The sequence below is a fragment of the Halichoeres trimaculatus genome, unplaced genomic scaffold (genome assembly GCF_033239565.1).
Source record: "Halichoeres trimaculatus isolate MK-OKI-2021-1 unplaced genomic scaffold, fHalTri1.1 fHalTri1_scaffold_10, whole genome shotgun sequence".
NCBI classification, from domain to species: Eukaryota; Metazoa; Chordata; class Actinopteri; order Labriformes; family Labridae; genus Halichoeres; species Halichoeres trimaculatus.
In genome coordinates, this window is record NW_027437187.1 from 22,571,794 (window position 1) to 22,597,087 (window position 25,294).

The following is a 25,294-nucleotide window of genomic DNA, read 5'->3' on the forward strand; positions in this document are numbered from 1 at the left end:
TCAGTATTTCACAGTCCGGCCAATTAAAAAGTAGAATCTTGTTATCCCAGGCGGTGCCAGGCCTGCTGATGTTTGGCTGGGTGGCTTCCACATTACCTTAAAAAACAGCTTTGTAAAAGTTTTCCAGCTTCTTTTAGAGGAAATCTTAGAAAACTGGTTCTTCAGTTTCTTTCCAGATGTTTTGATTCAATTAGTTTGAGCCGTACACATCCACCTTACCTTACAGAAATACAAAACACAAACTTAAACCTGATGGGCTTCATTGTTCGGATCACATACAAATGTATTTCTTTAAATTACACATAGTTCAAAACAAGTTTCTACGATTTTTTTCCGATAGTTGTAACCACTGACTCATTTGAGGGTATTCAAACCAAAAGAGACCGAGCAGGCCAATGTTTGTCAGTGTTTAAATGATTGTGGTCTGGAGTAAGTCTGTAAATGATATGTAACAACATTGTAATGAGAAGGAATCAAAATCTGTTTACAGATCTGTGGGATCACAGCAGCTCATGTGGAAGAAGTTGTCAAATAGTCTTTTGTTGCTCCAGAAGGAGCTGAGTGAAATCTGACAAAGCATCGGTTAAAACTGAAGTCAGAGTCAGATTTCTGTCTCGATAGGACCCCTGTTAACTGGTGGCTGCAACGTATCAAGTGATAATGAGAATTCAACAACTGTTCAAGCACAAACGGGGTCCTTGGGAATCCATCTTTTTTACTATATTTGGAATATACAGATCAGGTAGGTACTTAATACCATGTTCAAAAGATGCATCCTGCTGAAATTCACCAGCGAGCAGTGTTGCTCATTAAACTGAAATATCTTTCAATCTTTTGCAATAGCTCTAAAATGTGTCCTTTCTCTTTAAAGGGACTGTGATTACTTTTTAAGTTATCCTGAAAAAGTCTCACTTCTAGATATATCACTGCCAAAAAAGGTTATTTCTAAATACTATTTCTCAGCTTCCGGATCGGGTCAAACAGGATCAGATTGATTTATGGCATGTTGACGTCTCTATGACAACACCACGCCACCTGAAAACAATTTATTGGATTAATTTTGTGGTAATGTTGGACACTGGAGCTGAACTGGAGAAAAGAAAAAGGGAAGAATACGAAAAGAAGACTGAACAGAAGAGTGATAGGGCATGGGCTAAAGGCTAAAACACAGACTAAACTGTTTGCTATAATGTTTACTCCAACCCACATAAAGTAGTTATAACACAGTGATCTGTTCAGAAACAGACCCGTGACATCGAGGAGGCTATGTCTATTAATTTACAGTCTATGGTTCAAACTTGAGAGTCTATCGATAAAATGAAGATTGAGGTTACATTAGCTCTGCTTTGTAGATGAGCTCTAGCAGGACATGACCAGGATTCACAAACTTTATAAGTTACGGACATGTCTTAGAGCACCGGGCCGGGACTGTAGAGCTAGATATAGCTGATTACGAAGCTCAAACTGAAAAAGTTTAGGTTTATAATTATTAGGTTAATAGGGCCACGTAACTGTCGATTAATATGTTACCTCATTGCTTTGTATCCCGTAAAAAGTTGTCTTGAGCAAAGAAAAGTTGTGTTAGAAGATATCTGATCTGCATTCCAACCTGGTCTGTGACTTGACCTGGCCAAGTCACCGACTTTCAAATACAGATTATACTAACAAATTAATGAAGAAAAAGAAACAGACGGACAAAGATACAACTTGCCTTCCAAAATAAGAGCAAAAATGCTGAACCACTAACACCATTGCCTCTCCTCCGTACCAGGATGCCACTTGTAAGGAGCAGAGCAGCTCATTAAAATGATTACAGAGTCATCTGTTTCCCTCTGCTGAAAATATTTAATGAAATTTGTTATTCAAATGGAGAGAGACTCACAAATTTAATCACCCACATGTTACACAATTTGCTGTCTGGAAAACTGAAAAAAATTCTTGTTGTTCATTTATGTGTCCAGCCAGTGACTGCCAATGAGTACAGATGTGACGTTCACAGTTTGAGTGGAGCATTTTAATTCACTTCAATTTCATTTCAGAAAGTACTTTGACCTGACCACTTCTCACACACAACTTGTGCTTTTTTGGCCTTTATAATGTTTCTTTAACAACTAAAGTTTATTTCTGATGAAGATATAAGAAAAAAACATCATTTGCCACAAAAATACATTACTGATACCCAAAGTCACTGCAACATGTGCTCATCAGTATTATATAATCACTTATTTCATATACACTAAGGTCATTCTGGGTATTTTTTTTAGCTCATCTTCATACCTCTTTCATCACTATACATCTGGTTGCCCAAGACTTGAACATGCTGGGTTGGTTACAATTTCAGCAAACACATAACTGAAAGCATATCTGCAGGTAACTGGATGCATTTACTTAGATTTGGCAACATACTAAAGAATGAAAATGAAAAAATTAGACAATGTCCAAGCATGATTTACCTAAAACCTAAAGATAATTTATTGCTTTTGAAGAGGTTCATAGAGGTGATATTTTTACCTCCAATGCACTTTTGAACATGCAGCATCTGATGTGTTTCTCCTGAAAGGAGGTATATATGTTCTTTCGCGTCACATTATTTATTATTCCACTTATTCTTCACGAAACAAGCTAATTCTTCCACGGTATAAGGACCCGTCTTCTTCCCATTTTTCTAGTCATTAAAACTTCAACAAATTTCAAACTGTACAAACTTCAAAACATTTAGCTAATTCAGGACAGGTTGGCTATGACTTTTCACATCCATTTTACTAATACTTTCAGAGATATTTCACTGTTTTCAGGATTTTGGTCCCATTCAAATGAATGCAGAATTTTCACCTTTCAGGAAAACCCTTCTCATTTAGCCATACATTCACCCAGAAACTCCATTCAAACTTCAAAATATTCAGCGATCTTTTGGCTTTCTTCTGTCGGTTTCAAATTCTTTCTAGCGTTCATTGAGTGTTTTCCAAACCACTTACTACATACTACATGTGAATGTAGTATGTAGTAGGCTCTGTATGTAGTATGACTGTTCTGTTGGGTCTTTTTTGTAGTATGCATAAACTTTTTGAAAATTCATTCACTCATATTCACACATTTTTTCATCCATCTTCATTGTTCTGCATTAGCAGTTCGGAGTAAGCTGATTCAGCCTTCTGCATTCACAGTATAGTTTCTTCAGAAATTGCAATTGTAGTTGCACGCTGTGGTCTGTTTGAAGGCATTGTTGGGCTCCACCCCTAAATTTAGTCTGCTTCCCCCCAGGCAGGGTAACTTTTATGTGTTTGTATCATGGACCGTAAAGGTCCATGCTGCAAACACATGCGTGTGTCCACATTTTTCTCTGATGATTTATGCTGCACAAGCTGTCTCATGAGCTGTCCTTTGTACTTAAAAGTGCATCCATGACTCAACAAAGTTTTACATAAGCTGCTCCTCTCACTGACCAAACAGGTTATGGCTTCTTTTCTTCAGTTTACAGTTTCTTCACGTTGTATGAGCTTACTTCAAAAGTGATTCCCATCTTTGTCACCAAAGCATGTGATTGAGACAGCTAGGCCGAACACAGGACAAAAGTATTTTTAACGTGTCAGTAGTGAGTCACAGTGACAAACTGAGATATCAAACCACAACAAAAAACTGTTCAGTTTACTTTGGTGTCGCTCTCACAGTATAATAGAAAGATTTCCTACGTAGTGGTTACTCTTTTCCAACACAAACTGCCCTTTTGTGAAAGTACATCTCATTATTTTTCCCTGGATTCCATTAGAGTTAAGGCTGGACTCCACTGTGTTACATACTCAGTAATTCAGAGCTCAGCCTGTGGGAGCTGTATCAATGACGAGTTCCACATATTAGCATTTGCGAGGTAACACAAAAAAAAATCTGCAGCTGCCTCAGCTTTGAAGCAGAAAGCCGAGCTTTTAAGGACAGGCATATGGGCAACAGGTCTTTAAGTTTTTCTATTTTTCAAATCATAAAACCACAAAAAACTTTGCCAGTGGCGGAAACAAGCAGAAGAGTGAGGCTTTGATCCAGGCGTGTTGTTACATGTCTGCAGTCCTGTTATTGTGCTGGAGTGCTAAAGGCTGACGGATATGCCTGAGGAGTTTCCCCACCTGGAAAACATAACTCTATCTTGTCAAGTCTTTGCTGTAAATGCTTATTTCTTTACTGTAAACAATATAGCATGTGTTGTCTCTCTCTTAACAATGAGTCTTTGTCTCTCAGTGCAACAGCAGAGTTGTGTTTATCAGGTTGTTTCGGGGCCCTCTTTGTTGGAACACAGTATATCACTGTATATTTAAACCGTACATGCTATACTATCCTCATCCTCCCTCAGGGCCTCTCTTTTGTCACCATAATGTGACGCATTGTAGTCTGTGTAAGCCTGGTACATACTGTATGGGATTATAGGGATATCATGTGTCCAGAGAGCTATCGGGAGAGAAAACGGCACAAACAATGCCGTTGTACATTTAAAAGTGTCCTCACTCTTATCAAGCCGTTATTCAAATGTTTGGCTCAGTGGAAAGATACAGTTGCTTCTTGGGCCTCATTTAAAGCTTAATACTTCCTGAGGCCCTTATCGCTTAAACTGTTACACATCTGCTGTTCTTTTTCATGTAGCCATCTCTCAGAGAAGGGCAGAAAATGTAAAAAAGATAAGCCTAAAAAGAGTTTCTCTTATTTTTTGGGGTACTTTGGTTTAGTAATAAGACATACTAGAAATGACCCTCAGTGTACTCACTGAGTTCAATTTATCCAAAAGTCTTTTGTATGGTGCCTTTACTGAAAGACACATTGGATCACAGTTAAACAATGATGAAGAGTAAATCTGTAAAGAGCCGTAAAGGTTCACCAAAAGGTCATACAGAAAATAATTTAAAAAAAGGTTTTTTTTTTCATTTTTTTTTATTATTCTTGCTTCTTAATTTCTATAACTGCTACGGTAAATTTTAATTTAGTTGACAGAAGTTGTTCAAGACTCACAACTGCATTCAAAAATGTTTATTATTCATTCCAAAGCAATACAAAATGGTCTTTAACACACCTCACAAATAATTTTAAAGAAATGATACACACACTTTGTGAAAACATAGTAAAAAAAGATAAATAGAAAAATAAAAGAGTCATGGTAACATTTTTTTAAATAGAGAAAAAGGACTTGAACATTTTCCAGATGCAGTTATTGAAAAAAACCTACACAGTACATGTTCGGATAACACAGACAGAATCATATCACCTTGTGTAAATGTATAAAATATAAAGCACAGTATATGGTCATTCTTATCTGATGCAGTTTCTGCCCGCTGCAGCAGCCTGCAGTATATTTGTCACATGGCCTTTGCAGCCAGTCGCACTCACCTAATCAACCTACTTTCATACCTCTCTCAGTCTTATATAACATGAATCCAATCCCAGCTCAGTCACAGTTTGCCCTCAGAGAGCCCTTCCTCTGGCTCTGTCATGTCTCACCCTCACACAGACAGAGCACATGGTGCGGTGAGGCACCTTCTGTTCTTTTGAAGTGAGCAGGTGTGCCCGTCTCCGCTGGCAGAGGTGTGAGGGATGTTACAATCAACTAAGTAAATGCTACCATGTGAGATCATGCATTTGGAGGTAAACTTTTTCACTCTCTTGTCCAGCACTGGGTGAGATTAATGGAACTTTGGTATTTAAAAAAATTAATTGTGTAACTGGATCCAGCAGCTAGTTAGCTTAGCATGAAAACTAATATCAAAAAGAATTTGCACAATATTTCAGAGGGACTTTTTACTGTGGTGAAATAGAGTTGTTTTCTACTTTAGTTTTCAAATAAAGTATTTTTGAAGTGACATAAAACATTGCACAAATGTTAAAAATGTGCTCAAAAATTAAGATAAAAAGAAAAGAGTGACAGTTTTTTGTCTTACACATGCTTTAAGATCTCCTGGTATTTATGATGTCTAATTCTAAGCTCACCAAAAAAAAAATAAAAAAATGACACGGTTTGTTTTTAACAACATGTTCATAAGACTTTGATTTACAACACCGTTTACTGCTGAGATGAAGTGTTAAGACATCTCTGAACTTGGAGGAAATTCTTGATTGATTCTTTCTGATTTTCTAATGTATCTTTTAAAGAAATGTATATAAAGAGATGGTAAAACACTTGAAATAAATACAGTTACAATCAGATAAATAGCATCACAGTGAAGTCTTCCAAAGGCCAACAGTTACAGGAATGCTCATCCTTGTTGTTTGTAAACACGTTTGCGTTAAGAGAACAGCAGGACCTTCTGCAGCGTCCTCCTGAGCGGCACCCTCTCCTCAGGTTTGCTGTCTGGGATCATGTCAGCGCTCCTTTCTGCACTCAGCCTGATACCTGGCCTCTTCTGTCTGACAGCCTCCAGCCCTGTCTGAGTGATGTTCCTACAGAAGTCAATCTTTACCTCCTCCAGACTCACTCCGTGATCCGCCACACCCTCCAGGCTTCTGTCGGTGATGCGGACGCAGTTCTCCAGGTGGAGGCGGCGCAGTTTCCTACAGCTCTGCAGCATGGAAGTCAGATCCTGGTCGGTGATGTGTCCACAGCCGGAGAGGGTCAGGGAGAGCAGGTTTGGACACCTGAGGCACAGAAAGTAGACAGTTACATGATTAGCCAATGACACGTGTTGGAGGTAACATGTTTGAGACCTGTCCTGTGTCATCATGAGTCATCACCCCTCAGGACATAATGTATATCATGGAAGGATTAGCTTGTTTGGAGATGGACTAGTCTTAAGTAAGCAATGCTGTGTGGCGTGTGTGCGCACTTTAACAAATCTCTTTGGTCCCTTGAAAAGAATCAAATAACAGAGGGAGCATACAGACGTGATCTGGGCCATATATGAAAGAGGTGTAAGCAACACCACTGAGAGGCAGAAACTTGATCTATAAAACCACAGAGCTGTTACATACCTAGACCACACTATCTTCTCTTTACATACTGTCCCACTGGGCATTTATGTTTCCGCTCTCTATGAAGCTTTGTGAGTAAAAGGCGTATGACGCTATTTCACAGAACAATTACTGGATGTGAGACGAATTATAGCATGACAAAAATGCAGTTTTCTCATGTTTGACTGTGCGCTGAAAATGTGCTTGACTTGTACAGTGAGAGGCATGTGTTGTGCATGTTTCAAGAGTGCACCGCAGCCTACTGGCAGTCCAGCAGCACAGAGCTGGCAGACACACACTCTGATGGCAGCAGATCGAGGATGTCATTCACGTTCACTGATGCAGATTACATAAAGACTTACATAATCTTACCACTTTACCACATGTGAGCCAAGCATATTCCAGTTGCCTGCAAGTGTTAAGGGCGCTGTCCCAGTAACCTCTGAACATGGGGGATAGCACAGTCGATCCACGTGCTTGTTGCTTTGTTGCATGGGGGCCTATGTGGGGATTTATCAGCAGATATAATTGCATGGTATCGACATCAAGAGAAGGAAATAAGGCAGTGCAATAAGACCTCAAAGCCGGTGGTATTTGGGGATTTAGAAGTCTCTTATTACTTCACTGAGACGGTCCCAGCAGAGATGGTGCAAAACATGAAGGAAATTCCTGAAGGTAAAAACATAAGGAACAAAAAATTGAATTCATCAACCTTTGTTACATAATCCACCCTTTCACTCCACACTCATTTGTGTGTGTGTGTGTGTGTGTGTGTGTGTGTTTCTTACTGAGTATCCTAACTCTCCTTTATCTGCATCCATTTAAAACCCCTGTGTTGTTTCCTCACATTCACAGTTGTCCACATGATGACACAGAAAAAGTAGACGTTTAATTATCCATAACAGGAAAATGGCTCAGACGACCTAATGTTAATGGCAGAGATAATGTAAAGATAATCTTTCATAGGCAAATTTTTAGTGTTTCCTTCTGGCTGAGGGTATGCACACTGAGAGACTTAAACATAAAAGCCACTTTTGGATTAAAGTGTGCTCAATCTATGTTGAGCTTTGAAAAACAAATGGTATCTTCAGCATTATAAGCTTATCATACACCGACTGGAACTGTGCTCTCAAATTACAGGCCCATGATGTTGGGAATAGATATGTGATGATTAAAGTCTATGCAGAGAAGCTGTAAACATCCCAGTTTGGAATCAACAAAGTAAAACAACCTGCCTTTCCACCCTTACTGTAGAAAAATATATTGCAGCATATTGGAAAATATCATGTCATATATTAGGTAATATATTCCCATATATGAGATTTAGTATTTATTTTTTCCAATATATTGCCATATATGGAAAGCGGCAATCATTTGTATATTTTGCAATATATTGCAAAATATTTCATGAATATATAATATATTGTATATGTGCCCTCAATATATTATTCCATGTATATCAAATATATAATGTATTGGAAAATGTATTGGGAAAATAATATATTACAATATATTACAATACATTTCAAAAAATATATTGGTACATATATTTTTCTTTCGTAAGGGCACTTGTCTACCATATAGCCCTGTTACGGAGATATAGACTTGTACACCCTTCAATGGCCTGCAGGGGGCGACTACGCTTGCCTACTCTAGAAGTGTATAGTGTGTAGTATTACTGTGCATTTGTATTCCATCTTTTTTATTCCACCGTTTGCCAATAACTTAGCATTTGTAATCCAACATTTTATGGATACACCTAGCTAGCTTTACTGTGCTAATAACTTAGCATGTATAAACCAGTATTTTATAGATACAACCTGCTAGCTTTGGTGTTAGCTTGTAACCTGGCATTTGTCATTAATCTGTCTTGTTATAAATACACCAAGCTAGCTCAAGTATCAGCTGTTCTGTTAGCCTGCAATTCAGCATTTGTAATCTAGTTTTTTAGGGATGCACCTAGCTAGCTTCAGTGTTAGCCGGTAACGTAGCACTCACAATCCACCTTTTTGATTTATTTTTCTGGTTAAATTATTTAATAACAAGTCTACTGAAGAGGTTCTTTTGACCCCGTGTATATATATATATATAGTGCAATTATTTTGCTGACCTATAAGTGCCGTTAAACAAAGTGCATGGCCTGCAGTCTGGTCTGAGCCGAGCACAAGCAGAACACCACACAGCTAACCTGTAATCATCTCTCTAATGACCTGTTTGGTTTCCTAACGGTTATTTTGTCTGGTCAAATTACCCAGTGAACTCTAAAAGGAACTGAGACATACATTTAACACTCAGCTGCTTGGACTCATAAGTGGAGGGATTCACAATCCCCACTCAGACTCTAACTTCAGTGGCCTAAAAACTAAACTTCTGACCAAAATAGTAACCCGGAGAGAGCTTTAATTCTTTCTGAGAAAGAAAGCAGCAATTTATTTACATCATGCATAACAAATATTGGAATGAAATATTTCTCCCATACAAACCTACAAGCTTTTTATGCCACCCACTGTGCAACCCACACATGGCATGATGAGCATCTGAATTCATGTTTTATAATTCAAATACTTTGAATTATAAAACATTTTCTGGCGTTAGAGAAGCATTAGTCTAGAAACTAAACTGAAAAAGGCCTAAAGACATGCTATGTTTTATAATTTTCCATGTGGATAGAAGGACAGACATGAGCTTGGCGTCAGAGTTTGAGTGTAGTCCTCCCCAGGAAGAGGCAGGCAGAGACAGACGCACATGTTCATTCCTCTGACAGCAACAAAGAGCCAATTGTAGGCTCCACCTGCCTGCGCAAATCTCCAGTCTGCAGCTGACTGGGAGGGTCCGTGGCTAAAATCACTCTTTATCACCCCCACAGCTCCTCTGCATCCCCTCCCACTCTGTCACGTGCGCTTCTTGCTTTCTTCTCTCTGAGACTATTTGGGAGGGTTTACCATCAGTATGCAATGAGTGTGCCTTAAGGGCGTAGAGATACAGGACCCAGACAAAGTAGGTGGTTCTAGTTTTTTCACTGGTCTTACAGCTCTCATGTTTTATGTCTCAAATTTCAAAATACAGGAAACTCTCACAAGGCCCTGCTCTGATCTGACAAGCCAGACCCTCTTCTTTCCTCGTACAGGCCAGCTGCGGTGGCCAGGCTCCCCTTGCATCAGCGCTTATTACTGGCCGCCTTGAAGAAATTATCCAGAGACCTCATTACGCCTCTCCAGGCCGATTGCTGCATGCAGTCAGCCACGCACACAAAGCCAAAAGCCAATTCAGCGACCTATCTAATCCAACTGTCACATCATTCAATGAGCCTAATTTGATATGTGACCACAGTTATGTTAGTTAATAGAATCAGTCTTACGTCTCACAGATGTGACATTTTCTGTCTCTTCAGCCAGCTCCTGATACTCCATCTGTTTCTAATGATTTTCCTTCTCTGCTGCTGCCTACAGCTAAACATGGCAGCCTCACTAAGCCATGTGCCTCCAAATGAAAACAGTTCGCTTCCTTGTGGTGGGTGTGAGACTGACCCGCAAAAAAATAACAAAATCATATGATCACATGATCTTCTCCAGGACACTTACGGACACTAAAATGTATTTATTTATCATTTTTTATTCATTTAAATGTTTATGTTGAAGGAGGGACTGTGAAACCCAATGTTTAAGCATTATTATCTGATTCTTTTGTGAAAAGCAGCTGTAGGGATGGAGTAAATTACCTCTAAAAACAGTCCAGACAAAATAACTCACAGCTGCTCGTAGTTTGTTTGAGCAATGGATGTGTTCAGCTGACTGGTTATATTTGAGGTTATGTATTGTTGTCTGCTTTTTGATTTGTAGAGAAAGAGAGCTCAGAGAGGGAATCATAAAATATTTTTGTTATTCAAAGTCTTTAAACTTTTTTGGTTCTGAAGTACTTTGTTTTACTTCTCTGCTGTATTTTAACGGTGCCACTGATCTCTTGAAAATAGAGGTAATTTGCTCATTTTATATGAAGTGGCGTAAACATATGGAATTGAATTGTATATTTAACGTATAGCTAACTTCAGTACAACTTAAAACTTGAGATCTATGTCCATCTTCCACCACACCTATCTCTGGTCCATCTCGGCCCCGCTGTGGTTTGCTTCCGTGCTTGCGTTTTAGTTGGACCACCAAACAGCTGGGGTCACAAGTCTGGGGATCACTAAAAACCTCAAACCTGTTGACTCTGGGCCTGGCTCCACTCAGGATGGTTTGTTGTCACAGTTAAGTTAAATATAATCTGGCGTCAACATGGAGTGTTTTTTTTCTAAAGATCAACCAAACATTTTATTGTTGTTTCTGCCCCTCTCAGCGCAAATGATGCAACTCAGTAGAGCTTGTGGAAGTAGACACATTGTCTAGAACTGAAACCCATCAGCTCTAATGCAGTTGAGCAGACACAATATGGATCTGGTGGAGTTTAGCTGTAAAGCTCTAGTGAAGAACTCTGGGTTTTATATGGATCTTGGAGTGATCTATAGAATAACACCTCTTATCTGGGAAAGAAAAAAACATTTTGCTGTCTTTTAAAGTGAAACGTATCACTTAGTGCGCATTTTTGTTGTGAAAAATCAAGACTGAGCTGTTTTCTGCGACTCAACATGCCTGACTCAATAACCTCTTTTCATATATTTAATTTGTAGAAATGTTCAGTTTTGTTGATGTTTTTCTCCTCTGCTGTATAGGGTGCAACGAAGCATCAGTGTTAATTCAAGCTTCTCGAATAACCAGCCAGAAAACTACTTCGAGGAGCTTTAAGTTTCACTGCAGCAAGCCAGGGTTTTTTCCGTCCACCCTCTGGCAATCTGTTTCAGAACTGACAACAATGAGAAAGTCTTTCAGGTGACAACCCAAAATTCACATCAAAGCACACAAACACTTACATGTTGCAGACCTGGGCTAAGAAAGTGCTGACCAGGCGTTCATGTTTACTGCAGATGTCCTTCTGAAACGAGCTCTTCAGCCAGTCCTCTATGTTGCACACCTGCAGGACCCTGCTAGAGTACCAGCAGACAGTTAAGTAGCGCAATGAGGGTCCCAGCACAAAGTTGTCTCTCCTCAGCTCACATGGGGAGCTGAAGTGGAGTAGATTCCAGAGGCAGGGGTCCATGAAGACCTCACGCAGCTGACGACAGGTAAAGGACAAACTCCTCCGGCTGTCTTTGTCCAGGAATGAGAAAAGGTGGAGGAGACATTCACGGTTGAGCTCAGTGAGATTCATGTTGAGCCGTCACTAAACAGAAAGACAGGCCTCGTCCCTGAGGGGGTGATAGGCCTGCTGGTGAGCAGCAACAATGAGCCTGCAGCCTGTATTGTGTGGCCTAGATACATGATGCCTCCTCAGGCACATGCTGCAGGCCTGCACATATAAGGCCGTGGAGTGCAGGCTATTTTGGGAAGACAACTGCTGGGAGAGTCAAAGATGGAAGCGTTTGAGCCATACGCTCCCTTTCCATCTGTCATGTATCTCAACAGGCAGCGAGCACTGGACTGAACCAGATGTTTACACTAGCCTGGCCTAGTTCTCAGATTCAGATACAAAAAGAGAAACACCTCCATAGTTTCCCTTTAACACAGCAGCTGTGCTGTGTAAACTGCCAAGTCAAAACGTTCACTTGTTGTGGGGACTCAAAAAAGTGTTTTTGTACTTTTGTTCCCTTGTTTGGAGGTTTAACTGTCTCAATACAGACTGATGAACCACAGTTTGATTCCACGAAACTGTCCTCCCATTCATCATTGTTAAATGTAGGAAAGGGGGAGATGTAGTTTGGAAAATCTTTAGCCAGATGACGAAACTTAAATGTGGAAAAACAGCATCAGAGGTACTTAATTTTGTGAAACTAAGTATTCAGAATATCTTAATGTATCTGGAGTAGAGCTTGTGTATCATTTTAGTTATATGACTAATTTCCAAAAACAGATACCTATTAAATAAAAGGTACTTCATCACTTTGTATGTGTTGTTGAAAAGCTGAAAATTGCTTTATTTATCTCTCCTTACAGTATTAGCAACTTTGTAGGTAGAATTTGAAGTAAAAGCTGTCTGATAAAATCCTACAAAACAACCTCAGTGACCTACTTCTAAGGACAACACAACATTCATGTTTTATGTTCAAAACAATTTATAGTCCTAATCATCTCATCACCTCCACCTGGCAAAGCTTGAGTGAAAGCCTCAAGTAGAAATAGCTTTGGGAAGGACTGTACCTAAGAGAACATAGTGAACTATGAGTCAGCCTGTGTGTTTGAAAATTGCTCAATTTGGAGTGCAGAGAACACAGTGAAATAGCAAAAAGCAAAAGCCCATTAGATCTATGTCATCACTCTACTAGTTTTGTTCTTTTCCGCTGGTTCCCACCTATGTGGAGCAACTGTAAGGTGTTGGGAAATGCCGCTGTTGGGAGGCAGATTACAGAAAGTACTGTGACTCAGTGTTTCATGATGTTCTTAACCAGACCTCTGAGCTGACAAACACAATGCAATGTGAGCTTATTATTAGCATCAGTGATCGAGCCTTGGAGACGGAAAAAAAGGCCACTTGTGTCATTAATGGGGACAGAGTAGCGAGCCCACGGCCACCTGTGAGCCGGCGAGGGAGAGCAGCTGTTCATCATCATACAGGAGTGCTTGTTCCTGCCTGAGCGAGGAGGCTGACTGGCTGGCACGTGTCCCAAGGGGGGCTGTAATGTGTGTAAGTGTGTGCGTGTGTTTGTGGGGGCGGAGAGGAAAGAGAAAAACACACACACTCACACACACACACACACACACACACACACACACACACACACACACACACACACACACACACACACACACACACACACACACACACACATATAAAAAAGGCTTGTAGAAAGTTGGTCTGTCTCCTAAAAGGCCCCTCATCAGATATATCAAGGCTGCTTTCTATATGTAGCCATAATAAGGGTTCAGAGTGTAAATAGTAAACTGTGAACAGGTTTTACACATGTGCTAGATCAAATTTGCTTACAAAGATCCTCTCATTACAGAAACACAAACCAGCTGCAGTCCTGAGGTATGAATAAAAAGGTAAAATACAGGGTGTCCAAAAAGACAATTTATGAGATATCCTTATAAGATTTGCTCTTTGTACTCAGTAGTTATAAAAAATTTTGATCACATTGCACTTGTGTATTCCAGGTATCCTGTTGATAAGAAAGTTACTGTCACAATAGCCCCTAAAAAGTAGGCACAATGTGTGTCGTAATTTATTGAAGCAAAAATGAATACCCAGACTCAGCAAAACAACATGAGTAAGTAGGGATGGGCAAGTACTGGTATCTGTATCAGGTATTGGGCCAATACCAGCTTTTTTTGCAAGGTGTCAGTACTTGTGAAGGCTGCCAATACCAGTAGCCGATATTCAAGGCAAAGAAATCTAAAGTTGAGTAAGTCCTCCTCGGCAGTAGTTGCCGCTACCTGCTGCAGTTTAACAAATGAACCAGGGAGAGTTAACAGTCAGGTTTATTTTGCTCTTTGGTTTATTTAAAAAAATCATAAACTCAAAGAGAGTTGTTGGTGTTTTATTTTGGACTTCATGACAGATTGACTGTACTGTCTTTAATCAAGTTGATCTGTCACTGTGAATTTAAATTTTATGTATCAAAAGTACTAGCAGTATTGGTACTCTGTATCAGTGAGTACAAATTTTCGGTACTTTTTTTGGTCACATGGTAAAAAATATCAATTTGTTTAATTTTTTTTTTTCAATTTAACATATTTATTACATATTAACTTGCAATGCTGTGTTTATGTTCAGCATGGAAAAACACCTACTCTTCCACTCCTCATAGCCACAAGGATGCATTTAGGTACCTTAACATGGTACCTTTTGATTTTATGTGAATCAGTACCCGGTACTTTTGACAGAATTCGGTTGGTACCTATGAAAGTATCTAATTCGTTACCCCTCCCTAGTATCAAACATCCCTAGATCTAAGCATGGAAGAGATCCACCGTCAAGTCTGTCAATTCATGCATGGCACAAGCTATTTATGGAGATATATAGATATAGGGAGGAGTGGACAACCAAGAACAGTTGAGGAATTCATGTAGGAGAAGGCTCTAGCTTTCCCCTACGAAATTAGTTCCTCTATTGAATTAGTTAAAAAGTATCTTCAGTACCTAATCCTCACTTTCAACAACTCACACGTATTTGTCTATTTGCTTTTGTAATCATTTTTTTTTAATTGTAAAGAAACTTTTTAGACTACCTGTATATTTCAAATATAACTCTTTGGAAGTGTGGAGCTGCTCATAGCACAAAGATCAAAACTTGAGAAAACAAGCCTTTACAATCACAAAGGGTCAAATATAAAGTCTGTCCTGTTCTCCTGGGTTCGTAGAATCATACTTAAACAAGATGTTTTACTATCTATAAAAAGTAATGGACAAGATGTACATGATCACAGTAGGAAAGCAAGAACTGTGAAATATTTACTATTTTACTACAGGTGGCCTCAAAAATGTTTTTTTCAAACCAAATGTGAAAATAGCACCCAATTTGAAAGAATTAAAGTTTTGTATTCTCCAGTGTGTTAAGCTGGAGCGACATAAGTTTGAGTCTAATTGAAAAAAATTGAAAAGGTAAATTACAATTTAACATTGTCTCTGAGTCTTTTCAGGGGGTATGTTTTTTTTTGTTTTCTGATATGAACCTCTGTTATTTAAAATCCCACTAAGAGCATACACCAGCATCCAGCTGATAAAAAGTCGTCTTTGCTGTAAGGATTATTGGTTAGAACATAAAAGGTTGTCCTCCTGCCTGTGTTTAAGTGCTTCACTTTGCACTCTGCTTTGGCTGTGATAATGGATGCGCTGACCCGTTACAAAAGGAAGTTAAGTAAAGAGGGAAATTTATGGGTTATTTTCTGACACACACAAAAAACACAAACAGTTTGTGTTTCATAATTTTCATTTTCATTTCATCAGGGCTTGTTTCTTTGAGTCAATTTCAGTCAAAATCAAACATTATTAAAATACACTTCAGCATCAGTACAAACAAAAACACATTTTGAGAATGATCAATTTTTTCACATTGGTTCTGATCAAGAAGTTGAAATAACTTTCTAAAGAGCAGTCATGTCAGTCGATAAATGCATTGCATTCTATACCCTAAAATCCTCTCTAAGAATCGGAAAATAAAAAAACTGAGGTTCTCAAGAGGTGTAAATTACAACATGAGAGTTTATAAACAACAACTACTCCAGATATTATTATGACACAGTGTCTAAAAATAACCCACCTCATGATTCTAGGCTAAACATTGGACCAACTGAGGCTTCAGCCTGGCTTATTTGAAACAACGTGCTATGGAATCTATAACACAGAGAGAGCTACCTTGGCTGAGGAACACAATATTAAGAAAAAGAAAAAGTCATACTAAACAAAAATCAAGCAGCAAATCATACATGATGCTGTCATGCAGGTCATAAAAATAAAAAAAGGATGCATATACATTTAACGTGGAAACAACTATTTCAAATCAAACACTGGAAAACGTGACTGAGGTGAAAACCAAAATTGGGTTGAGGAGCTGGTTTAAGGCAGCCTAACTGAATCACTGTGCAACTGCGTGTACTGCTTGGCTGGCTTCCTCTAGTGCAGCCTTGTCTGAGGTATCACTATCTGCTGCGGCCTCCATTAAAGCTGTGTCAGCTTTATGCAGTTCAGCCACGTCTTCACCCACATTTTCGAACGCAGCATTATCTGGAGCTGGTACATCCACAGTATCTTTGTGTGGGTCTGCCACATCCATTAAATCCATGTGTGTGAGAGCTGCGTCTGCTGAAACCTCCTCCTGACACACTACTGGGCAAACACTGTCCACAGTGTGTCTTTCTGTGGCTGTGCTGTTGGTGGCAGTCTTGTCTGAAGTCACCTGGTCAGTCCTCTCCACATAGAAGAGGATGTAGGCCTTGGCCTTCCTCACTGCATCCTCATTGGTCAGAGTCACCGTGCTGTCGTTGAAGTGGTACCAGCGGCCTTCGTGGCTGCCATATGCGGTGTAATGTCCGGATCCAACCCTGTGGACACAGACACATTTCTCACCTTGAGCTGTCTGGTTTCTCAAAAGTCTTTCATACTGTTGCTGAAGTTAGAGGGACACGTTCAGTTTTCATAGAACAGGAGCAGTACAATATTGCCACCTAGAGGCTGAGGGTGAAACAGCAGCTTTTCAGGAAGCTGTTTGCCAAATCTAAGGGCATTTTCTAAGACTCACAACTGCTCAGCATTTAGTGGCTACATGAATTTTTAAAATGCAATTGTGAACTGAGCTCTCCAACATATTGGATAACATCAGTTTAAGCAGGATGCCTGACGGGCATCAGTGGTGGGCAGAGCTGGTTGGCAAAAGGTTTTGCATGGATTTATGGCCCAGTGTTGACTGTTTTGGAGATACAGCAGTTACTTGATTAGATGTCAGATGGACAGAGAACAGATTTGTTCAAGATGCTGCAGAGCTTTAGATAATGTGTGTTCCTTTTGGGAAAAACATAAAAGTGCAACAGATTAAAAAGGTACTTCAGTTTTTAACTGAGACTTCAATCACTCACCCAGATCCATGATGGACTACGACAGCAGCGAGGTCATACAGGCAGCTTTCTGGTAATGAATTCTCTGGCTGCAAACATGTAAAACAAGATAAGTGCTCCCTACGTAATCCTCCCACGGCATTCCCAAAAAATTAGAACTTCAGGGAAAGTAGACAAAAGTACATGAACATGAAAATTATCATTCTGTACAACTCTTCAAAATAGCTTTGGCGATGACAGTCAGGTTAAAAATCTAAAAGATAGAAGAAAACAAAACCATGACAAAACCCCCAACCTCTTTGGAAAATAAATAACTGGAGCAAAGACTTCTGTTTTACAGCAGTATTCTGCTCCAATTTTGTAGAAAATTAATCTTCGAAGGGACCACTGGTGATTGAAATACAACATAATGAACACACCACAGATAGTAATCTGCAATCATACTTTAATGTCCATTTAGTTCATCTATAAGCATTTGAATTTTAACAACTGTGTTCATAAACAATTCAGTTTTTTCTCCATTGTTTGGACTTTTTGATCTCAGATCTGCCACATGGACTAAAAACCATCACCAGCTGACAAAGAAAGGTCCAGGTTGACCAAACCACCGTTTTCTTCAAAGTAGCTTCTGTGAGTCTTACATATTATTAACACCCCATGTATCTCCCTAAAAAAAATATTTTCTTGATGCTGTCAGTTCCGTCCGTGCCAAAGTTAGAATGCAGACATCTCAGACTCATATTTCAGATGCTCAACTATTTCAGCAGCCTGGTATTTTACTGACACTTAACGTCTTTTCTTGGTGCGACAACTGTCTGACCTTCATACCCCTCATTACAAAGGTTCAATCTTGGGACAGGAGCACTACCCTCTAGTGATATTTTGAGGTTTTATTCAAGAGTTGCTGACACAATACCATTAAAATGTCCAGCATGACTGCTCAGAAATGGTTTTCCTTCAGGGATCTTCCAGACAACCCTGAGAATAGCAGGTGTGCTTTATAAACACACGATTGTACGAGGCTGTTTATTTTACAGCCAGTGTTTCTCCACAAACTGTAGCTATCACTCAGACCACAACAGAAAGAGCACAGTTGACTTCTGGACTCTTACAGCACTAACGCCAGCTCTAGGGAGCGCTACGAGCCATCACCTCCATATTCTTAAATGATTCTTTTGTGTCATTATTTTAGACATTTTTAGATTTCGAAAGATTTTTTTTATAAACCCTTCATCGCCAGAGTATCAGAATTTACTTGTATTCCTTGCCTCTAATAAAACAAACGAACTATATTGTGAATTTCCACAATCACCATGTCTTTGAGCTCACCTGAAGAAGGTATCCTCTCATGTCCAGGTCTTTCAGAGGAAATTCCACATAGGTATCCACCTTGTTTCTCAAAAAGGCCGTCCAGTGGAACCTTTTCAGGTGCAGACACAAAACCTACAAATGGAAATAAAAGTCTGAAATTAGATCAAAATAGACTATTTTCCACCCACTATTACACAAAAAAAACCTTGATGATCTCTGGTCTCTGACCTTTGGCAGCTTCTGGACCCAGAACTTCTTTGTGGATTTCTGTCGCTTTTTACACTTATGGCAGTAGTACAGCTCTGTTTCATCAAGTTCTTCCAGATCAGTGAAGCTACGTAAGCAGTCTAAAAGAAACCACATTAAATATGGCATATCAGTATTTTCATCAGTACATAATGAGACAGTACCTGACAGTGGAAAAACGTACCACGTAAGGTGCATATGGGCCCCGGCTCCTGGTCTTTACTTCTCTTTTGTCTGAACTGGCTGGGAATGTCCAAAGACAGATCTGAGAAAGAAAACAGGAAAGATTAAATAAACTCTTTCCTTTAAAACTATCCAGGCTCTGTAGTTTTTATAGTTGTATCAGTTCTGAGATGTATTCTTTCATCACTTCTGAAATATGTTGTTTACTTGAGTAAAAACAAAAACCCAGCAATGACATTCACAATATTGGGTTTATATTCTTTCTTTCCTGTGATCAGCAAACATAAGCTTGCACGTGAACTATCTGATAAAGTCTGTCCCATTATTTAATAGCTAAGACTGTCATCACATACAGTGTTTGGTTTATAAACAAATGTTTCATTTTTTTATTATTTATTTTCGCACCAAGGAATGGATCAAACTTCCGAGATTCTGTTCCACATATCAGGCAGTTCACTTCGTTCTGCAGTATGCCTCCAAAAATGGATGTGACAACACTGGCAGTCCCATTGCTGAAAATACAAAAATAAAGCAAATACAATCAATAATAAAAACATCTGGTATGAATCACTGCATCAGCAAAATATAATATAGTAGACCAGATAAAGTTTATTGACTAGTACATATTACATATTCAGAACAATCTGGAAAATGTAAAAATACATACTCTACAACTTTTCCTGAGTGAAAAATAGTATATACTTTGTTTAAACCATCGATCAACAGAAAGATAAAGACATGACCACAGAGTGGCAAAACAACGCGCTTACATGCAGCATTTGCCCTCCGCAGTGGACAGTCTGATCCCGTCCTGAGGTGGGACAGGGTGAGATGCTCCATTGCGACTGCACTGAAGCTCCCTGTGGAGGTGGTCCAGCAGGTAACGCATGAACTCATGTGCATCCTGCTGCTGATAGCCCCTAGACACAAAAACACAGCATTCAGTAACACTGTTGTAACTCACAGCAGTATCTTTCTGCTGTGTGCTGAAGTATACACACCACAGAGTAATAGAAATAACAAGTAAAATGTAACAAGAAATGATTCTCCTCTTGACCCACCTGAAACTTGGCATGATTTTCCATATAGCATAAAACAAGGAGTCTGGACTGAAAGCAGTCTGGCTGCCTTGCCACAAGGAGCAAAGGGTTTTCCTGAACTCTTCCACCAAAGACCTGTTCAACATAGAGCAACCCTGTCATCATTCTGAGCAGCATGGGACGTGTTGTACTCTCTAACATAAACACATACCAACATTTGTGTCTGACTGCATTTAACTTTACGATGTTTTTCTGGTTCATTTCTCGTGTTGCTGTGCTCCAGGATTAAGATCATTAAAGCTGTGGGGAGCCTCTTCTCCAGCAACAGGAAACATTTTTGTTATTATTATGCTTTCTAAAATGAATACAGTGCTCTCAGCCCATTAATCCTTCCCCTTTCAGAAGAGGACCTTACACACTGGTGTCCCCTTGGCTGCGGGTGTGGTACATCCTTCTTCCGGCCGTCTTACCACTGCGTAGAGCCACTGCAGGTAACTCCTTGAAATAACAGCTGAACTGTGTGATGTTGCTGTCAGAGAAACACACATTTAAGATGTTGGATAACTAAGACTTACAGAATTATAAAACAATGTGCAAGATAGTTAGAGCTACTATTGACTATAAAAATGATTAAAGCATCTTGTTTGAGATAATACAACACTACATCTAAAAATACTGCAGAAACACCAACATGTTACTGTTCCACATGAATCTGATCCATTTACAGGAATACAAGTTGTAAAGAATAAGTATTTACAAAAATAATGTTAAGTATGTTTTAAATGTACAATGTTGGTTTTCTTTTGCAAATGAAAACAATCATGAACACAGTCATAAAACAAATGTATGTAACATGCGGGGACAAGCTGAAATTATCTGTGCAGTTACAGTTCAAAGACACTGGTTTCATTCAAAATGCAAAATGCAGCCTTGTGCCCTTAAGATGTGTATTTTACATTGTCAGTGATAATGTGATGTCAACAGTTGTACTAAAGGGGTTGCCATAAACAGAAAATATTTTGAGCCACCACTAAATGTAAACAAATTTACATTTCATGTCCTTTATACTGATTTTTAACACGAAACTGAAATTAACCTGAACTACAGGCTAAATGGAAAAAGGGAAATTAGAACTATAAGAAAGAAAAAACTGTCATAAATTGTTATCCAATCTTAGCATTAACTGGCAAATACTCTGCCTTTAAAAATATTCTTACTTGAAGTGACTTAAAACACACCAATGTATTCCTATAATATCCAGAACAATCGGTGTATGTGTTTGCTGTGTCTTATTTCCTAGCAGCCTGAGTAAATCCCCTGACTGTGCCCCAGACTGTATTAATAAAGGATGACTGGTCATGAGGCCCTGGGTCTGCAGGGGCAGGGCTACTGAACCATGTCGCCAACCTAGTTTACCACCCACATACCTCACCCTCAGTGCAGAGCCTTACCTGAGGGACTGCAGTATAGCATTCATGAAGCACGTGTTGCCCAGGTTCCTCAGGCCTGTAGCACCTAAAGCCACCCCATCCTGACAGGCAAAGGTAGAACACAGAATTATGGGTACTTGGATGTGTCTAAATAAAATAGAGCTGAAACGATTCCTCGAATGATTTGAGGTACTCCATTACAAAAAATACTCGAGTAATTTTCTCCGCCTTGAGGAATTGTTTAACTTTAAAAAAGATTAAACAGTGGTATTTCAAATAGAGCTGAGGCCATATTAAGAGAGTTTTCAGACCCCTCAAGCTACCTCTTATACAAAATAGGAACTAGCAACAAATCTAGCTTCTTTTCTGGAGTTTGGAGTCTAATGGGTCATTCTACGAAACGGGTGCCATTTGGGTCCGCAACATTTGATGAGATGTACAAGGCACAAAAAATGTGTCAAAGTGTGTTTACAAATTTTGGAGCTACCAAAGCAAGTGCTCTTACTGACATGCTGTATCAGAAAATTCTATTTCTTAAAGAGAAAAATTTTCATTTGAAAAACAACTGCTCTTTAACTAAACAAAAATGTATTTTATCCGATTAATCGATGGGATTTTCAGTAGAATACTCGAATACTAAAATATTCGATAGCTGCAGCCCTAAAATAAAACATATTTTCATGAATCTTCTGAATGCATCTTTAGTTAAACGTTGCTTCTCCTTTCAAAATACCAATGATATCGGATCATATACCAACACTTACATTATCTTTTAACAGCTTGCTGTCCTGTGCTGTGCTTTCTTGAAGTTTTCTTTTCCTCTGTCTGTCGCCCATCAGTGCCGAGCTGTCAGAAGGAAAACATTGGCTATGGCATACATTGTTTTTGTGAATGTATTTCATTTAGCAACTCTTTGGGCAACTGCAAAGCTGCACTTAGCTTTTTATGCCAAATACTGTCAAGAGGTCAATGACAAGGGCGTAAACTGAATGTAATTATGCCAGTAGAGGTAATCTTTAATATTTGTACTTACTTTTCTAAACTCTGAAGATGTTCCCTCACTTTCTGGACCAACCCGAGTTTTGTGTCATTTACAACAAAGTCATCACATCTGTAACTGTAAAATAAACATCAGTTAAGACACATACATATCTCATCTCTAGACACTGTGAAACTACAGAAACTTATTTGAATCATTAATACTGTACATTAGAAATATGAAATAACTTAAAAATAACACACTGCATGAATATGTTGTACTTTGCCACAACCATAAATTAAAAGAGGACATCTCCTCCAGTACTTTCCAATTACACTTGAAAATATTTGGATCTATAGAAAAAGCCATTAACCTGGCTGGTAGCACCATAGTGTGCCCATTTCTTCCAGGATCTCTGCTTCTTTCTTATACTTAATACTTGTTCCTACCATCACACCATACTGATAATTTAAAAGCTCTATGGCTGTACTTTTGAAGGAGCAAATAGTGAGTCACAGATAAGGTCAAGGAGGATACTCACCAAAACACAGTGTAACTGCTGCAGTCCATGCAGACAGTATGATGGGATTTCTCTTTCTCCTGTTTTTCTCCCTTCTTCTGATTGATGCTGACAAGCTGGCTCTCTTCAAAGTGTTTCTTTGCATGTCCATTAACATATCTAGTTAGAAAGAGACAAGATCAGACAAGATATTTTTTTGAAACTGCATTGAAATTATTCAGGAACAGATATCAACCAAAGGTAGACAATCAAATACTTTGCAATGACCCCCCACAAAGAATAGCTTTGATCTTAAGAATATCGGTGCTTCTCATCAACTAGAAAATCTGTTTTTCTGGTAAAACAGGAAATTCTAGGCTTTATTATATTATTATAGAACATCTGGATGATGTTTGCCACCATTTTCAGAATGAGTGTGTAATTTTTCTCAGTTATTATGAGTCGTAATCTTTTTAGAAACAAACAGAACATTTTTATTAATTAAGGTCAACACTGTAACTCACAATACAATCCTGTCTAAGCAGCAGCAGACCTATCCTAATACAACTACTGCCCCTCAATCATAATTTCAAGTATGTTTCATTAATCTAGGGTTTTTTTTAGTGCCATGTGTATACGCATTTTATCCATAACTTCATCATGCACGGCAGCTCTGACACGGTTGTATAATTAACACGTCTATGCTGCAGCCAAAGTACTGAGACATAACAGAGTATTACTTCTGTTAGGTAAACAGCAACAGCACACCCGAACTTACCTTCCACAGTGAACCATCAGACAGGTAAGACAAATCCACGGGCTTTTATTGGACCTGCAAACTACAGATAAAACATTAGCTAGAGAGAGATGCAAGACACGATTTTGAGCACCGTTTTGATTTGCTCTTAAACCATCTCTCATTTGTCAAACTGATACGAAGACATGTGAAATGTTGACACTGTTGTGATGGACTGTCCATGTGTCTGACACAGATGTGGCGGTATCAGTTGCAGCAGAGGATGGGACATGGAACCTGTAATTTTTGTTTCCATTGACGTCAATTTTCTCAAAGGAAAGAGTGACTACCACTTACCGTTACAACACCAGGAGGACGGTGTACCGTGAGGCAACCGGGAGGCATCCACGGGACTCACGTTTGAGTTCAGGTGAGGGCACTCCATCAAAATAAAATTTCCAGGTACGTATACGTTAGCAAAATGAAAACACCACCAGATACAGGGGATCCAACAATGGTCAGTCAGTTTACCTACACCAGCTAACTAGCTATCGTTAGCTGATCAACTATTTCTGTGGGCGAGCGCACGTTTTCCTGTCTTTGCTAACGCTAACACATTTGGTCGCTCCTACGTTTCTTGCATACTTTTAAGATAAATAAGTTTACAGAAGAAAGAGGTTACGCAGTTTCCACCCTGGCATGTTGTGAGTAAAAATAGTAAAGCTCTCTTTGGGGTATAAGGTACCAAAAACCCGCTGCCGTTTCCCACAAACAAATGGAAATAACTTGAGGAAGTGACGTAGCTCAGCCGGCTCGGCCGCAACTACAAAACAAAGATGAGAAACCTCTTCAGAGTACGCTGAGCTACTTCCGCCCTCACTTAGTTTCACATAAAATCCGTTTTAAGAGAGGCGCGTTCCAGTTTTGAAGGTATCGCTCACTGTGGGTTTAGAAAGACGATTAAAAGCTCTTATACCCAAACCTAAGGAACAAAGTTTTAAGTTGAGTTCTCGTTTGTATACCGTTCTACGCATGCGTAGTTGCCCATAAGTACACAGACATTCTCGTGAACAAGTAGCAATGGATGAAGTCCGTTTACTCGTGAAAACGCTGATATTGTAAAGCCCATTCATATATTATGATAATGTGAGATGAATTCAGTCAAAAACTGAATTAGACAAATTATTTATTTTTCATCTTTGTCCATATTTATTCCCTTTTATTCATATTTATGTAATCACCTGATTGAGCTAATCAAAGAGTGACCAACCCACTGAGCCTTCATTTGCTCCTCTGATACACTAAGAAATGTGAAATGTTCAAGAACAAATTCAATAGAATCTGACATAGTTAAACACCCCACATTGAACACA

The 25,294-nt window shown here is 39.1% G+C and overlaps 2 protein-coding genes across 3 annotated transcripts; both read right to left on the reverse strand.

The window, feature by feature from the left end:
* Positions 1–5,138: 5,138 nt before the first annotated feature.
* On the reverse strand, positions 5,139–12,162 carry fbxl22 (F-box and leucine-rich repeat protein 22). 2 transcript variants are annotated; one of them, XM_074678138.1, is made up of 2 exons: positions 11,825–12,162; positions 5,139–6,606 (listed from the first exon to the last, which is right to left on the reverse strand). In XM_074678138.1, exons 1-2 carry the CDS (start codon positions 12,160–12,162, stop codon positions 6,258–6,260), a joined length of 687 nt encoding a protein of 228 aa, XP_074534239.1. In that variant the 3' UTR covers positions 5,139–6,257. The 2 variants fall into 2 exon arrangements, 1 of the variants encoding a protein (XP_074534239.1); XR_012598905.1 differs by lacking the exon at positions 11,825–12,162 and adding an exon at positions 10,277–10,384 and having other exon boundaries at positions 6,485–6,606.
* A 3,703-nt stretch (positions 12,163–15,865) lies between these two features.
* usp3 (ubiquitin specific peptidase 3) lies at positions 15,866–24,760 on the reverse strand. The gene is made up of 15 exons (XM_074678551.1): positions 24,279–24,760; positions 23,964–24,024; positions 23,228–23,365; positions 22,741–22,824; positions 22,472–22,553; positions 21,729–21,808; positions 20,693–20,806; positions 20,299–20,412; positions 20,008–20,157; positions 19,643–19,749; positions 19,239–19,319; positions 19,037–19,155; positions 18,827–18,940; positions 17,519–17,586; positions 15,866–16,987 (listed from the first exon to the last, which is right to left on the reverse strand). The coding sequence occupies exons 1-15, from the start codon at positions 24,364–24,366 to the stop codon at positions 16,522–16,524; spliced, it is 1,866 nt and encodes a 621-aa protein (XP_074534652.1). The 5' UTR covers positions 24,367–24,760; the 3' UTR covers positions 15,866–16,521.
* Between the last annotated feature and the right edge of the window lie 534 nt (positions 24,761–25,294).

Coding starts and splice junctions, on each gene's coding strand:
- fbxl22 (XM_074678138.1), bottom strand. CDS start 12,162: ATGAATCTCACTGAGCTCAACCGTGAATGTCTCCTCCACCTTTTCTCA. Junction 6,607..11,824: donor TTAGCCCAGGTCTGCAACAT/GTAAGTGTTTGT, acceptor TCTGTGCCTCAG/GTGTCCAAACCTGCTCTCCC.
- usp3 (XM_074678551.1), bottom strand. CDS start 24,366: ATGGAGTGCCCTCACCTGAACTCAAACGTGAGTCCCGTGGATGCCTCC. Junction 22,825..23,227: donor AGCAGTTACACTGTGTTTTG/GTGAGTATCCTC, acceptor TTTATTTTACAG/TTACAGATGTGATGACTTTG. Junction 19,750..20,007: donor GCGGAGGGCAAATGCTGCAT/GTAAGCGCGTTG, acceptor TTGTATTTTCAG/CAATGGGACTGCCAGTGTTG.